General features: G+C 49.7%; 1 protein-coding gene across 1 annotated transcript in view; it reads left to right on the top strand.

Moving 5' to 3' along the window:
• Positions 1 to 15,126, top strand: part of IGSF3 (immunoglobulin superfamily member 3) — a 98,323-nt gene that overhangs the window by 61,692 nt on the left and 21,505 nt on the right. Inside the window, exons 3-7 of the mRNA XM_082664686.1 lie at positions 499 to 909; positions 5,508 to 5,897; positions 7,273 to 7,332; positions 10,050 to 10,451; positions 13,354 to 13,758. Of these exons, the coding sequence (XP_082520812.1) occupies positions 499 to 909; positions 5,508 to 5,897; positions 7,273 to 7,332; positions 10,050 to 10,451; positions 13,354 to 13,758 (1,668 nt within the window). The remainder of the gene's footprint in view (positions 1 to 498; positions 910 to 5,507; positions 5,898 to 7,272; positions 7,333 to 10,049; positions 10,452 to 13,353; positions 13,759 to 15,126) is intronic.

Consider the following 15,126-nt stretch of genomic DNA (forward strand, 5'->3'; position numbering starts at 1 on the left):
ATTTGACCCACTTTCTTTTAAGTCTACAAACATTATTTTACTTATGTATTTTTTTTAATTGAAGTATAGTTGATTTAGAATGTTTCAGGTGTATAGCAGAGTGATTCAGTTATACCCACATATATTCTTTTTCAGATTGCTTCCCATTATAGGTTATTACAAGATATTGAATATAGTTCTCTGTGCTATATAGTAAGTCCTTGTAGTTTTCTATTTTATATATAGTAGTGTATATCTGTGAATCTCGAATTCTGAATGTATCCCTCTGCCCCCAAGTCACTTTTTTATCTGAGTGTTATTGAAATATCAACCAGGTAAGTGTAAGCGCCAAAAAATTGCAGTCCAAATCCAAACAGAAAATTCGTTCGGTTTCTGTGCCATCTGGGGTCCTCCATGGCCACACAGGGACTGTCGAAGGCTGGTGGGTGGGAGCTCAGCCCCACGAGTGTAAGATCTGTGGCTTTGTGACCGTGTCCCATGGCTGTTCCTGTGTTGCAGTGATCCCGGACTCCCTGCAGTCCACTGCTGTGCGCCACACTCTGCACAGAGTGGAGCAGGACCCCCTAGAGCTCACGTGTGAGGTGGCCACGGAGACGTTACAGCACAGCCACCTGTCCGTGGCCTGGCTGCGGCAGCGGGGCGGCGAGAAGCCGGTGGAGGTCATTGCCCTGAGCCGGGATTTTGTGCTGCAGTCGAGCAGCGACTACGCGCAGAGGCAGAGCCTGGGGGAGGTGCGCCTGGACAAGCTGGGGAGCAGCACCTTCCGCCTCACCGTCTTCCACTTGCAGCCCTCCGACCAGGGCGAGTTCTACTGCGAGGCCACCGAGTGGATCCAGGACCCAGACGGCTCGTGGTACCCGATGACCCGCAAGCGTTCTGAGGGGACTGTGGTCAACGTCCAGCCCACCGGTCAGTCTCTCGTCCCCACTCTCTGTCTGGCAGGGAGGGTGGTCAGACAGGCTGTGCAGACCCTTCTGGCGGTTCTGCAAGTACTCGGGGTACATAGGGCCCAGGTAGCCCAAGCCCTGACCTTCTCAGGCTGCACTCCCCCGGCCCCTGAGTCCAGCTGGGCTCTCGACCGGAACCAAAAGCTATTGCTTGACCGCCTCAGCTGGGCTAGGGGCGGGTGTTCCCATGGGCCTTCGGTTCCCTGGCTTGGTTGGAAGTTGGTGGCGTGCCGTCCTGGAGCTGCAGCAAGTGCCCAAGGGCCTTTCCTTGTTACTGCTCACCTTCAGTGAGGGGCTGCCATTGTCCTGGTGAGCGGACCTGTGGTTTGTGGGAGGTGAGCTGGGGCATCTGAGGCACAGGTGGGGGGCCCCCTTCGGGACCTGTAGTTGGACACCCCGCCACCCCACCCCATCCCATCTGCTCCAGTCAGATGGCGGTGGTCTTGGTCTTTGCATAGCTTTCCTGCCACCTGGTCTTCTGCCATCCTAAGGGTGTGCTTCAGACTTACCTAATAGCACAGATGCCCAGGCTCAGGCAGTGCAGATTCCTGAGTCAGCCTTCTGGGGTGGGACCCGGGAAGCTGGATTTTCAGTACACTTCCACCGTCTGTGCTTTGTCAGACGCAGAGCTAGAGGTAAAAGGGCAGAAGCGACTCTCTGGACATCTAATGGGCGTGAGGGCTTTTACGAGAAGGGTTGGGCTCCCGCGCTGGGAGCACTTTATCTGCTCTGTAGGACCCAGAGCATTTAGCCGCTTCTGGAACTTCCGGTACTAAACCTACAGAAGGCACTTTATTTCATATTTATCCCTTCCCTTCCTGGAGGGTGTTAAGAGCAGCTTCAAAAGTCTGGGCCAGATTTTAAGTCTTAGCGCTTTCAAATTAGGTTGCATCAGTTAATCTTCTTTATTTTAATCTTACCAATTTGGAATGAGGATTTTTTTGAACTTGCCCAGCAAATGTATCCAGACGAAGCCAGCAAAGGGAAAACTAGGTGAAAAAATAGTTGATGACTTCACTCCGTGTCTGTGCTGCTCTGGTTCAGTGGTTGCAGCCCCAATGCTGCCCTTCTCTTAGTTGATTTCAGTCAACACTTGGTAAGCCTCTGCAACGCTGCAGGTGTGGCGATAGGCATCGGGGATTCAGAGATGAATAACGCTTGGTCCCTGCACTCGGGGAACTACAGATGTGAAAGCCAGTGGCTGAGTGAAGGGTGCCCTGGGAACATGGTGAATGGGAAGTGTTCTTGCAACAGTGTTTTCCCTGGCTGGGGTGGTTGAGGAAAATTCAGGGAAACCAACACATTTGGTGACTTGAGCTGAGCCTTGAAGCTTGAGCAGACATCAGGAGGAGACGCATGAAGGTACAGAATTGTTTGACCTGCTTGACAAGCACAGAGAGGTCAAGGGTGAGCAGATGTTGAGTTCCGGATCAGGAGTGGTGAGAGGAGATAGGAAAGGTGGCCTGAAGCCCACATGCTAGAGTGTGAGCTTGGCCTTGACCCTGTGGTCCGAGCATTTCAAGTTGTTCTCCTTAGAATCTTAGGAGTCCTGTAGAGGTGCCTGAGCGGTCGCTTGTGGGTGGGCATGCGTGTGTGTTCATGTGCATGGATGCATGCCATGGGGTGCTTGAGGAGGGCGTTTGAAGGCCGCGGTGTTTCCCCTTTGCCGGAACCAAATGTTTTCTGTACTGGGCAGCAAAAGACTTTGTATGAGGAAAGGAAGGGCTCCCCGCTACAGCCCTGCCTGAGCATAGCTTGAAAACCACTGCTGCCAACATTTGGAGGAGGGAATAGAGATTTTTAAGCAGAGAGTGACACAGTCGGGCCTGGGTTTTAGAAGGGAACAACCATGGAGGCCACCTAGTGTTGGCTAAACAGGTTGGGTCTGAAGTTGGGAGACCAGGTAGGGAAGGGCTGATAAGGCCAGGGCTAGCTCAGTGGCAGTGACCTAGGAAGCGGGCAGTGGGTGCTCGAGGCAACAGAATGGAGAGTATTGTGGAAGGAGGAATCCGAGGCTGGGGCTTCGGGGGATACCTGGAACTGTGATAAGGAGGGATGAGGCAATGTGCCAAGTCTTGCTTGAGAGCCTCTGCTTCCCCTTCAGTGGCAGCACTGGGTGTCTTTGCATTTGTTCTTGTAAATTTTGGTCAAGGAGTCCATGCCGCAAGCAGACCTTCATAGAGATGCTCAGCATGTGAAGCACCCAGCATGTGATCAGACGTGGCACTCAGAGGCTGAGCTTGGGAGCGATGAGGGCCCAGGATAACTGTGGCAGTAAGAGGTGGTCAGGGGAGCAGATTCGAGAGACAGAGTGGTCAGGCCAGCGGGAGAAGCAGGAGGGATGGTGTCATGGACCCAAGGGAGGAGAGCTGGTCCAGAGGCTAAAACATACTTGAGAAAGGCCTTTGGTTGTGATGGGCAGGGGGTGTCACTGGGGACATTTGCTGGGTCAGTGAAGTGTGGGAGAAGGCCCAAAGCCCAATTTCAGTGAGCTGAGGAGTGAGGGGGTATTGGAAAAAGCATAAATCGATTTATGGAGGTTTAATTGACTGGGTATAACAAGGGCAAATGGCTGTGCAGAAAAGAGGATGGTTTGCCCTGAATCTCATCTTCAACCTGGGAATGTGAAAGCTTCATCAAGCCATGGGGAGATTCCTGTGAGACCAGAAGACTCTTCGGCCGCCAAAAGAAGACAGCCACTGTTGCAGCCAGCCTAACTCTGAAGAAGTAGGAAGTCTGAGGTCTGGGGCACCTGTTTGCATGTCTTCAGTGGCATTTATGTGGAAGGGGTGCTTTTTCTTTTTCCCCCCTAAAATCTCTGATGTTGAGGTATAGATTACTGCAATCTGGTTGACCAGAAAGCCAGTATGTGGCAAATGACATGGGCTCCGTCCCACGTGGGTATATGCCTCTAGGCAGAGGTTGGCAGAGTGAAACCCAGGTCTCTCAGCTTGTTCTTTTGGGAAGGGAAGCTGAGGCAGCAGCTGTCACTTTAGAAGTGAGCCCTTGGAGTCGTTGAGGGTAATTCGCTTTGTCAGGAAGTTTGGGTAATAAAGGAAGAAGCTGATTCACTGGAGAAAATGGGTGTTGGGGGCAAGACCCTGGCTCATGTGGGAGGGGAGGAGGTGGAGAGCCTGAGGAACAGGTGGGTACAAAGCCAAACTTGAGCTGGAGAATAGGAATGTGGAAGCAGCACTCTTGTGATTGCTGTGTTTTTTAGGGAAACAGGATTCTCATCTGCTTGAAGAGTGCATGGGATAGGGGGATAAGAATGGGGCAAGGGCCTTAAAGATAAGATACCACTTCAAGATAGCGGTAACGGCTTGGAAATGCCAGTGTGGGGAAGACAGTCGAAATTGGAGCTAATGGTTATACAAGGAATTCAAACATCCCTGTAAATGTGATTCTCCAGTCAATGTTTTCTTTAGAGGCATAGAGCTAGAACTGGGAGGGGAAGGACTTGGGCAGTACTTACAACTGAAGCCTCTCCCACCCAAGGCTCTGTGACTCTGTTTTCCAGGACCCTTCACTCCTTTGTCTTCTGCCACGGGTGCCTGTGAGATACGATCATTATCTCATGGCATTGACAGTTACCGTGCACCGTTACATGGTGTGTGGGACAGTTAGTGGCGATGAGCCCTTCTTTGATCACGCCCCCACCCCATGCCTGGTTTAACTCCCAGCTCTTTGAAGCGTGCTTGGGTTCATTGACCATTTCAGAGGTCATCTGGCTGTCCTTGGAAGTAGGTACTTTCCCACTCCATCTTTCTAGATTTGATCTGACAGGTGATAGATTAGTGAAAAGACATTAGTTTTCACTTTTCCTATGCAGTTTTGTTAGGGATTGTCTTACCTGTGTCTTACTTCCAGTATTCACTTGGGGGTGGAGGACATCTTTCTCTCTCTCTCTCCAGATAGATAGATAGATAGATAGATAGATAGATAGATAGATAGATAGATAGACAGATTTCTCTCTCTCTCCCCAGATAGATAGATAGATAGATAGATAGATAGACAGATTTCTCTCTCTCTCCCCAGATAGATAGATAGATAGATAGATAAATAGATAGATAGATAGATGGATAGATAGATAGAATGTTTATTTAGATTGGGGTCAGCACCTGGGGCACCGGGTAATTTGTCTCACAAGTCTCAGCAGGGTCATGTCTATAATATTTACTGAAAATATTTGTAATCCTGATGCTTTAATGGAGTTCTGGGCATATAGATCAAGGATGGACCTTTGTAATCTGCTGTGCAAGTGAAATTAGGAGTGATATTGCTTGCTGATCTCAGAGTCTAACCTGGGGCGTTATACGCTGCAGACAGAGCCCTGTCGACTTGACTGGGACAACAAGCCCTTTAGACTCTCTGGGTCTGGCTACCTTGGAGTTCCCTCTGTGATATTCGAGAGTTTTTCTCTCAAGACAAGTGTGGAGGTGCCTTCCCAGTAGTCATCTTGGTGAGAAGGTGTGGGTGGCGGGAATTTGCTGATGCAGTTTGGAGAGCTGGTGCCCTCGGTCACCCAGAATGCAAACGTTTTGTTATTTGTTTTCTCAGACAAAGAGTTCACCGTTCGGCTGGAGACCGACAAGCGGCTGTATACGGTAGGTGAACCGGCGGAGTTCAGGTGCATCCTGGAGGGGCAGAACACTCCCGACCGTTACTTTGCCGTCTCCTGGGCCTTCAACAGCTCGCTCATTGCCAGCATGGGGCCGAATGCTGTGCCGGTCCTCAACAGTGAGTTCACCCATCGGGAGGCCAGGGGCCAACTCAAAGTGGCCAAGGAGAGCGACAACATCTTCGTGCTGAAGATTTACCACCTCCGCCAGGAGGACAGTGGGAAATACAACTGTCGTGTGACAGAGAGAGAGAAAACAGTCACCGGGGAATTCATCGACAAGGAGAGCAAGCGTCCCAAGAACATCCCCATCATCGTCCTCCCCATCAGTAAGTGCAGGGATGTGCTGCTTCCTCCTCCTCCCACTCGTCTGGTTCAGTAGCTAGCACCATCTGACAGAAGTCGGGGGAGAGGAGAAGAGCTGTGGGGAGGGAAGGGCAGGGCGGGGCAGATTCAGTCCGAGCTGGCAGAGAAAACCCGTTACCCCCTCTCCTTTCTCCAGCTCACCTGCCCACACTTAGCAACCCTGGTAGGCAGAGCGCCGGGTGTATGTTTGCAGGCTGGAGAGGGGCACGGCAGATCCTAGCGCTAGCAGCTCTGTGTAAATGCCTGCAGTGCCAGCTCAGCCTGGATGCCAACCAGGAATCCAGGACAGCTGTTTGCTCCTGTGTGGGAATGAAGTCCCAGAAGAAGTGGGTGGATGCCCGTCTTGAAATCTCACTTAAGAGGGTTGGTCTTTTATGGGAGGATTTTAAATGCTAACGTGCATTATTAAGAAAGATTCGCTCTCTGGGTTTTGGAGGTATAGGGGATTGGCATTACCCTAATTGTCCATCCCCTGTCGGAACTGGGTTTTTAAAAGTCAGTGGATGGGACCTCTCACATCTTCCTGGAGCACAGGCTTTTAAAGCTTAGCTTATTTCCAAGGATGCTTAGGTGGGCTCCCCGCCCCCTTGTAGCTGGCATTGTCTGGGTGGGAATCAGTCAGGACTGGGGACTCGGGGGACTGCCTGTGTTTGCTTATGTTGGGTTTAATTATCCACAGTATCAGGATGTTCTCATTAATATCTCATTTCTCTCATAGTTTTGTTTTTAGTAAAATGAGAATGCTTAGAATGCCCTGATTTTAAGCAAGATGGTGACGTTTTTAAACTAACCTTTATTTAACCTTTTGCTCCACTGCTCAAGCTGTTCTTTCTCTTAGCCCTGTAATGATTCCTTTTTCATTTTTATTTACACTTTTACATGTTTAATATAGTTTCAAGTGTGAAGAAAGGAAACAGACAACAGGGGTCTTGCCACTCTTTTTTTCTTTTCTCACCAACAGGATGACTTTCCTTTGTGCTTTGTTTTTTTTTTTTAAATCTCTCTCTCACACACATCTCATCTTGAAATTCTTTTCTTTCTTCGACTGTTTCCCCCTGCAATGCCTAGCATGGTGCTTTGCGTAGGGTAGGTGCTTGCTGAATGGAATTGGTTAAACTGGATGCCCACTCTCTTTAGTATTTTCCTGTCGGACTGCGCCTGCCTTAACCACGGTCTCTCTACTTTTAAATCTGCAACTAATTCCTCATTGTTCTATAAGGATCCAGTGAAGGGCAGCCACACTGTGTACTCTTCCCTATTTTTTGTACTAAGAGATTTCCTCCATCCCCTTCCGAGAACTTGTTTGATGATCTGTGGCCTGCTATATTGCTTTTCCAGCAGATAACTGGGTAGTTAAAGTCCCCCAGCACCACCAGATCCTGCCCCAAGGCCACTTGGGTAAGTCTACCAAAGAACAACAGTGATCACATCGGTAATGGTGATAATAAAAACTCAGATTTTAATGGCGCTTTTCCTCTCAAGAGCCCAAAGTGCTTCTGCGTGTATCATCTCCTTCTCCACTCCCACCCCTCCAATCCTTGGAGAGGCCAGTATTCTATTCATCCTGTGAATGAAGAGGCCAGAGCACCGTACAGGGAAGTGGCTGAGCTGGTCTGATAGTGGTCGGTCGAGCTTGCATCGCATGGGAAGTATTTGCTTCTAACTCCAGACTCACTGCTCTGCGCTTAGCCTGTGCTCCGTCATCAACCTCCTGATTGGAAATTTCGTTTGTAACCGTGCACTCAGATTCTCATTAGTTCTGTCCTAGTTTTCATTTAATCCAGAAAGTTTTAAATTGTTGGCTGCCTTTTCTCAGGCCTGAGAACACTTGTAAATAGTCTTTAACGGGCAGTCCGCACCGTGTCTGCATTTGCCTTTGCCTGGGCTGTGGAATGGTTTTGCTTCTCGTAGTTTCACATCTAACTGCGTGGTTTTTCCAGGCTTGCTCAAGTAACAGAGCACCAAACAGCAGCCCTTGTAACAAACAAGCCAGGGCTTATAGAAGATAGAGCCCACTGGGGTGACAGTAGGGGGTGGGAGTGATGCCCTGCAAGTCGTTCTTCTGCTTAAGGCAAGCAAAGGGATTTTTTTTCCATTGATGCCGAAGTTGCCCTTCAATTCCTCACTTTGAATTGATAACGCTGGAAGTGAGTCATTAATGAGTCTTTAATCTGAAGAGGAATATTGTTATTATTAATGAGGATGATGAAAAATAATTACCCCATCTAATACCCTCAGTGTCGTGACTCTAAGAAGTAGAACTCTTAGTATCTCCATTTTGCACATAAGAAATGGAAGCTTGGGTAGGTTCAGTAAGAGCCCCAAGATTGCAGAGTTAGGAAGCAGTAGACCCGGGCCTGAGCGTGGTCTGCCTGCCTCCAAATCCTTGCTTTCAGCCACTCCTGCTACAGATGTAGCTACTCGGGAGCCCTGTCATCTCCATGACTCATCTAGATATGGCTCCTGGGAAAATTCCTATTCCCCACCCTGTCTGTCCGGACTTTTTCCATGTGAAACAAGCCAACCCAGAATGGGTGGAAGACACGTTCACTATAGCAAGAGCTCCATGCCTGGGCTCAGTGCTCATCTTTGTGTGTTTCTGCCTGGGGGGAAACACACGGGAGAAAAGATTGATTCAAATGCATGGTCGTGGGTATGCTTTTCCCCTCAGTAATTGGGTGTGCCTCTTAATCTGGGATTTGATTTACTGATTGATTTAAAATTGATGTATGTGTTTCATGTGGATGGTGCCCAGAAAATTGGAGCCGAATTCGTCTGGTACTTTCTGTTTTTTAACACTGAAGGGCTTTTGGAGCTCTATAGATAATTATACAAAATAATCTACGCATAATTAAGATAAAGTATCCACATTCTTTATAAAAACGAAGAGTTAATGGGAGTAGTAAAGTTAATTATGATCATGGTAAGCAGTTTTTGAAAACCTATGTATTAGGTGATTTCTAGACATTGTCTCATTTACTTTTTAACCTTTGAAAAACGTAGCACTCTCCCTATCTCATAGAAGAAGGCGTGTAGAGCTTAAATAATTCCATTGGGGGAGTTCATATAGCTAAGTGAGGAGCGAAGGAGAGAGGAATCCTTATCCCAGAGTTTGATTGGCAGAAACTCAAGGTCAAGAGCAGTGGAACCCCAGGGCTGAAGGTGGACAGCAGCAGGAAGGCGAGCCACCGGCTTTGGTCTGTTCCTGTGTGTTAATGAAAGTATGAAAGCTTGCTCCCCACACACGCTGTGAAATGAGGCCATCTGTGCTTTATTACTGCCCACACCCAAGCAAGCACGTGTTGTCCTCCAAATACTTCCTGTCACTTTTTTTTTTTTTCTATCTCCTGATATTGCCCTGAAGGACTCAGATGGCATGTTTGGATGTTCAGCTTTTATGTGACTGCTGCAGCCCCTCAATTATGGGAAGATTCGGTGAAGTAGAATTTTCAAGGTATTCAACGTACTGAAAATCCAGGTCAAAAGTTCTTGAACCCTGCTGAACACGTTACAGTCATCCTTCAGATTCCGAGGGGGAATGGTTCTGGGACCGCCCCAAATCTGCGGATGCTCAAGTCCCTTATATAAAATGGCATTGGATTTGCACATAACCTGTGCACATCCTCTCTAGGTTACTTATACCTGATACAATGTACATGCTATGTAAAGAGTTGCCAGTGCACAGCAAATTCAAGCTTTGCCTTTTGGAACCTACTGGAATTTTTTTTTTTTTTTTGGCATATTTTCTATCCATGGTTGGTTGAATCCATGGATGTGGAAGCAGTGGATGTGGAGGGCCTGATGAATTGCTTTGTGCCCTAAGGGTAATGTCTTTCTGTTCTGATTCAGTCTCAGGTCTTAGACGCTCATGATCCCACACGTTATCTTTGTATCCAGTAAAGGGCCTCCTAGGTTATCAGCTCTAAAATCACAGGGAGCGAAACCCAGAAGCAGCCAGGGCTTGCAGCAGCAGCAAGTGTCAGAGTGCTCGCATCCTCCAAGGTCCCCTTGTACCTGAATAGAGTGACATTTGTACCCCTCCTCCTTTGATGTCAGTGGGGAGGGCTCAGTGGAGCCCAGAAAGCCCCAGCGTGGCACTCTCTCCCTCTGCACAGAGAGCAGCATCTCAGTGGAGGTGGCCAGCAATGCCAGCGTCGTCCTGGAGGGTGAGAATCTACACCTCTCCTGCAGCATCCGCACAGCGGGTAGACCCCTAGGCCGCTTCTCCGTCATCTGGCAGCTGGTGGACAGGCAGAACCGCCGCAGCAACATCATGTGGCTGGACCGGGACGGCACCGTGCAGCCTGGCACGTCCTACTGGGAGCGCAGCAGCTTTGGGGGCGTCCAGATGGAGCAGGTGCAGCCCAACTCGTTCAGCCTGGGCATCTTCAACAGCAGGAGGGAGGACGAGGGCCAATACGAATGCCACGTGACCGAATGGGTGCGTGCAGTGGATGGCGAGTGGCAGGTCGTGGGGGAACGCCGGGCCAGCACCCTCGTGTCCATCACGGCTCTCGGTAAGTAAGCTCGGCAGTCTTTTCGTGGGACCATTGGGGAGATGCTCCCATGTCAAGACTCTGGTAGGAGATAGACGGCACCTTCCAAAGGGTTTGATTGAAGAAAGTATTTATGGAAGTGTGGATGGGGTTCAAGGAACCAACAGTGGTTCTCCATGGTGGGCCCTGGGGATGGGCAACAGCTGAGCGCTGTTACTACTCCTTGGTCTGGGTGGTAGGAGTGAAGTTGTAAGGATTCTGGCCTGGGGAGTGGTGGCCCCAGGTGGAGGAACAAAGGCCACTGCCAAAATTAACCTGGAAGAGCGGGAACAAATCCTCTCCCTCCTGCACCCCAGGCCCTCCTGTGCAGGGGCTCAGCCCTCCTGAAAATTCAGAGCAGGGCAGAGAAGGGTAGGAAATCACCTTTTGCCATCTATTTAGCCCTTACTACCCTTCCTGGCTGAGTGTAAGCACTTAAGCTTAATTGTCCCTTGGAATCCTCGCCTAGCCTACAGATAGACACTGTCATTTTACAAGGAGACTAGTGAGACAAGTTGGCTGATTTGCCCAGGACTATAGCTTTTAAGTGACAGACACACAATCTGAACCCAGGAAACCAGCAATCTGTCTTAAATTTTTTTTTCAAAGCCCGTGTTTTTACCTTTTCCTCTATAAGGCTCTTCCTAAAGAAAACCATTTCCTGATTAGCATGAAATTAAAAGATACCTTGAAATTTGCTAAAACCAAAGAATATTAGATTTGCTTCTCACAGGGTGAAGAGGCTTCTATCAACATTTATCTGCCTAATAGAATCAGTATATTAAAAGACCAATCTGCTACTTTGCTGGGGAGGTAACTTGTCATGTTAGGTGTTTCTGTTTGTTAAGAGACTGTGACATCAGTTGTCCTCAGTGACTTTGCATCCCACCCCTGGGACCATGCTGCCACCTTCCTCATAGGTAGGGCTGGTGGTGCTTTGGACCATCCTACCCCAGTAAAGATGGCAACGCCAAGTGGTTTTGCCCCCAACAAAGTCCTTTTTCACCCCAGATTAGAATTATTTTTACTTTCCATAAGTTTAATCCCAAAGGTTGATCTGCTTTCGGCACTCATCATCCCAATCAGATTTCTGTCTCTGGAAACCTCATCCAGTGGTTGAGTTTCCAGGTCAACTCACTCCCCATGTCTCTCTCAGCTCAGTACCCTATGTGGACACGTGGAAATGGAACCTGTGAGGAAAGTCCTGGGTGTCCAGCAGAGGGAGTCTTTCCCATCCTGTGAGGCTAGGAATGTCTGAGGGGTGGTTAGGGTTAGAAGTAATTTTTCAGCATGAGGTTGTCCTCTGAGTTTTTTCATATTCACCGTATGTCTGTGGTTCCCATAGCCAGAGCTTACCAAGGGACTCTGGCCAGGCTCTGCCGAAAGATTCATTCGGTGCCTTTTTACCTATGAAGTTTAAAGTACTTTCCTTTATGTCTATTTTTTTTTTAAACAAACTACATATTTAACAAAATATAGTATACACTGTGTGTCAGGTACTATTCCAAGTATTTTTTTTTTTTTTTTTTTTTGGCGGTACGCGGGCCTCTCTCTGCTGTGGCCTCTCCCGTTGCGGAGCACAGGCTCCGAACGCGCAGGCTCAGCGGCCACGGCTCACGGGCCCAGCCGTTCCGCGGCATGTGGGATCCTCCCGGACCGGGGCACGAACCCGCGTCCCCTGCATCGGGAGGCAGACTCCCAACCACTGCGCCACCAGGGGAGCCCTTCCAAGTATTTTATAAATACTAACTCATTTAATCTTCACAAGGACCCATTTTACAGATGGGGAAATAGAGGCAGAGAGAAGTTAAGTAACTTGCTCAACGTCACATAGCTAGACAGTGCCAAAGTTGGGCATCTGGCTCCAGGGTCTGTGCCTTTAACCACTGTCTTATGCTTCCTGGGAGTAAAGCAACCTAATAAGTCCCCCGGAATCAGTGGCACACAGATTAGTAGCGTGACTGCCATTCACTGGCAGCTTGATAGTGGACAATTTATCTACCCTCTCTGAGCCTCAGTTTCCTTGTCTGGAAGAAAGGGGTGATGGATTCAGTGAAGTGTGATGAAAGCCAAGCAGTTGGCACCATGCCTGGCCCATAGTGCTCAGGAAATACTGGCTGCTCTCAGTTTTATGAGCATAACGAATGTGGTAACAGTCAGTCGTATTTCAAGGCTGAAGGGACTCTGATCACTTCTACTGAGGAGTCAGTACTGGGGATTAGTGATGCTGGAATACGGACAGACTCAGCCTAGCATACCTGCAGGGCCTCACCCCAGGTCCTACTTGGTGAAGGTCAGTCCCTCCTGCTGTGGGTCCCTCGCTGCCTCTTTGCCGTGGATTCTGTGGGGAGGTAGAAGAGGGACTGGAGAGCAAGCCGGCGCTGCCCAGCCCGGGGAACACAGGCACCTGCTCCACCTGCCTCCCCTGCTCCAGCACTGACGCAGCGGTGGGCCAGGCACAGGGGCCGTCCGGGCTGGGGCAGGGTGCATCCACCTGAGTGTGGTGAAGGAAATCGGCCCTGAGGCTCTTTTCTCCTGTTTCAGCACGGAATCCCAAGATATCTCGGGATGGTCCCGCCTACATGCACTCAGTCCCTGTGAGTGGGACTGAGCCAGCACAGATCCACGTGAGGGTTCATCAGGAAGGGTTCGCTAGTGCTGCGTGAGGATTGCTGCCGGCCTCTTTCTGTGGGGTCCTGTGAACTGCTGGGTTTGTGTGTCAACACGCTAGCAAAAGTAATACTGGCCTGGGCATCCAGAGAGCCCCACGTGTGAGCCTTTGCTCTGTCCTGCTAGCTTCTGCCAGGAGCCCTGTCACCGTGTCACAGGGCCCTGAGAAGGCCAAGTGTCTCCTCTGGCCTGAGTTTCTCTGCTCTCTCTCCAGAAACGGGCTTTGCAGTCACTGCCATCTCCCGCACGCCGGGGGTGACCTACAGTGACTCCTTTGACCTGCAGTGCATCATCAAACCCCATTACCCCGCCCGGGTCCCCGTGTCAGTAACGTGGCGGTTCCAGCCGGTGGGCACCGCCGAGTTCCATGACCTGGTGACCTTCACCCGGGATGGAGGAGTCCAGTGGGGGGACAGGTCCTCCAGCTTCCGGACCCGAACGGCCATTGAAAAGGCTGAGTCCAGCAACAACGTCCGGCTGAGCATCAGCCGGGCCAGCGACACGGAGGCGGGCAAGTACCAGTGTGTGGCGGAGCTGTGGCGGAGGAACTACAACAACAGCTGGACGCGGCTGGCCGAGAGGACCTCCAACCTGCTGGAGATCAGGGTGCTGCAGCCAGGTGAGGGTCCCGGGGTCCCCCACGCCTGCTCCGGCTGAGGAGAGCCGCAGAGAGGCAGGAAGTGACGTGCGCGGAGCCCTCGGCCCGGCTGCTCTTATTTCCCAACTTTCTAGTTTGAGAAATTTCAGGTGTGTAGGCGGTTGCAAGACTCGTATTCCCTTTTCATGATGACCAGCTGTTAACATCTTACCACGTTTGTTTCTCCCTCCGTGTGTAATTTTTTGTTGTTTTTGAACCATTTGAGGGTAAGTTGCCAATATCAGGAGACTTCCTTCTAAATACTTCAGTGTGTATCTCTGGAGATCAGGACTTTGTCCCACCCGACCACAACAGTGTAATCAGACTCTGGGAATGTGACGTGATTATAGGACAGTACCAGCATTTCCGCAGTTGTCCCGAAAACGCCCCTTATAGTGTTTTTTCCTTCTAGGATCCAGTCAGGGGTCACACATTGTATTTAGTCATCATGTCTCTTTATTTTTCTTTAATTTTTAAAATTTGTTAAATTTTAATTAATTTATTTATTTTTAATAATTTGGCAGTTTCTTTTCTTTTTTAAAAAGTTATTTATTTATTTGGTTGCACTGGGTCTTAGTTACGGCTCTCGGGCACCTTAGTTGCAGCTCGCCGGCTCCTTAGTTGCAGCATGCAAACTCTTAGTTGTGGCATGCATGTGGGATCTAGTTCCCTGACCAGGGATCGAACCTGGGCCCCCTGCATTGGGAGCACGGAGTCTTATCCACTGCGCCACCAGGTAAGTCCCTGTCATGTCTTTTTAGACTCCTTTAATCTACAGTAGTTCCCCAGCCGCACGTGCATGCGTGCGCATGTGTGTGAAGACGTTGATATCTGTGAAGTGTGCAGGCCAACTAGGCTGTTTTGCAGAAAGCTCCGTCTCTTAATATCATCTCCTATAATCCTTGCAACAGTGATGTGAACAAGGTACCACTGTCCCCCCCCCCCCCCGTTTGCAGACAAGGAACCTCAGAGGCAAAAGGGAAAATAACAGGTACTTACTGAGTATTTGCTTTGTGCTGGGTGCTTAGGGTTGGTTATTTTATGAGAATTTCACAACAGCCTCAGGAAAGATTAAGTGATCAGCCCAGGGTTGCCTAGCTGGTGAATGGAGCCAAGGTTTGAATCCTTGTCCTTCCTTCCTCGACACTTTCCCTGACCCAGACCCTGTCCCCCTGCCCTGGATTTGAGCGCATGAGAGCAGGCAGGCGGAGTCTGTCTCGCAGCAGGTGATAAGGATGCACTCATCTGGGGAGCCTTAGTCAGGGGACGTTGTGCAAACACTCACCGTCATCAGGCCCTTCCCCTAACACGGGGGAGAGGGTAAGTTAGTGCTGCTCTATGGTTTCCTCC

Source organism: Grampus griseus (genome assembly GCF_964374135.1).
Source record: "Grampus griseus genome assembly, chromosome: 1".
NCBI lineage: Eukaryota > Metazoa > Chordata > Mammalia > Artiodactyla > Delphinidae > Grampus > Grampus griseus.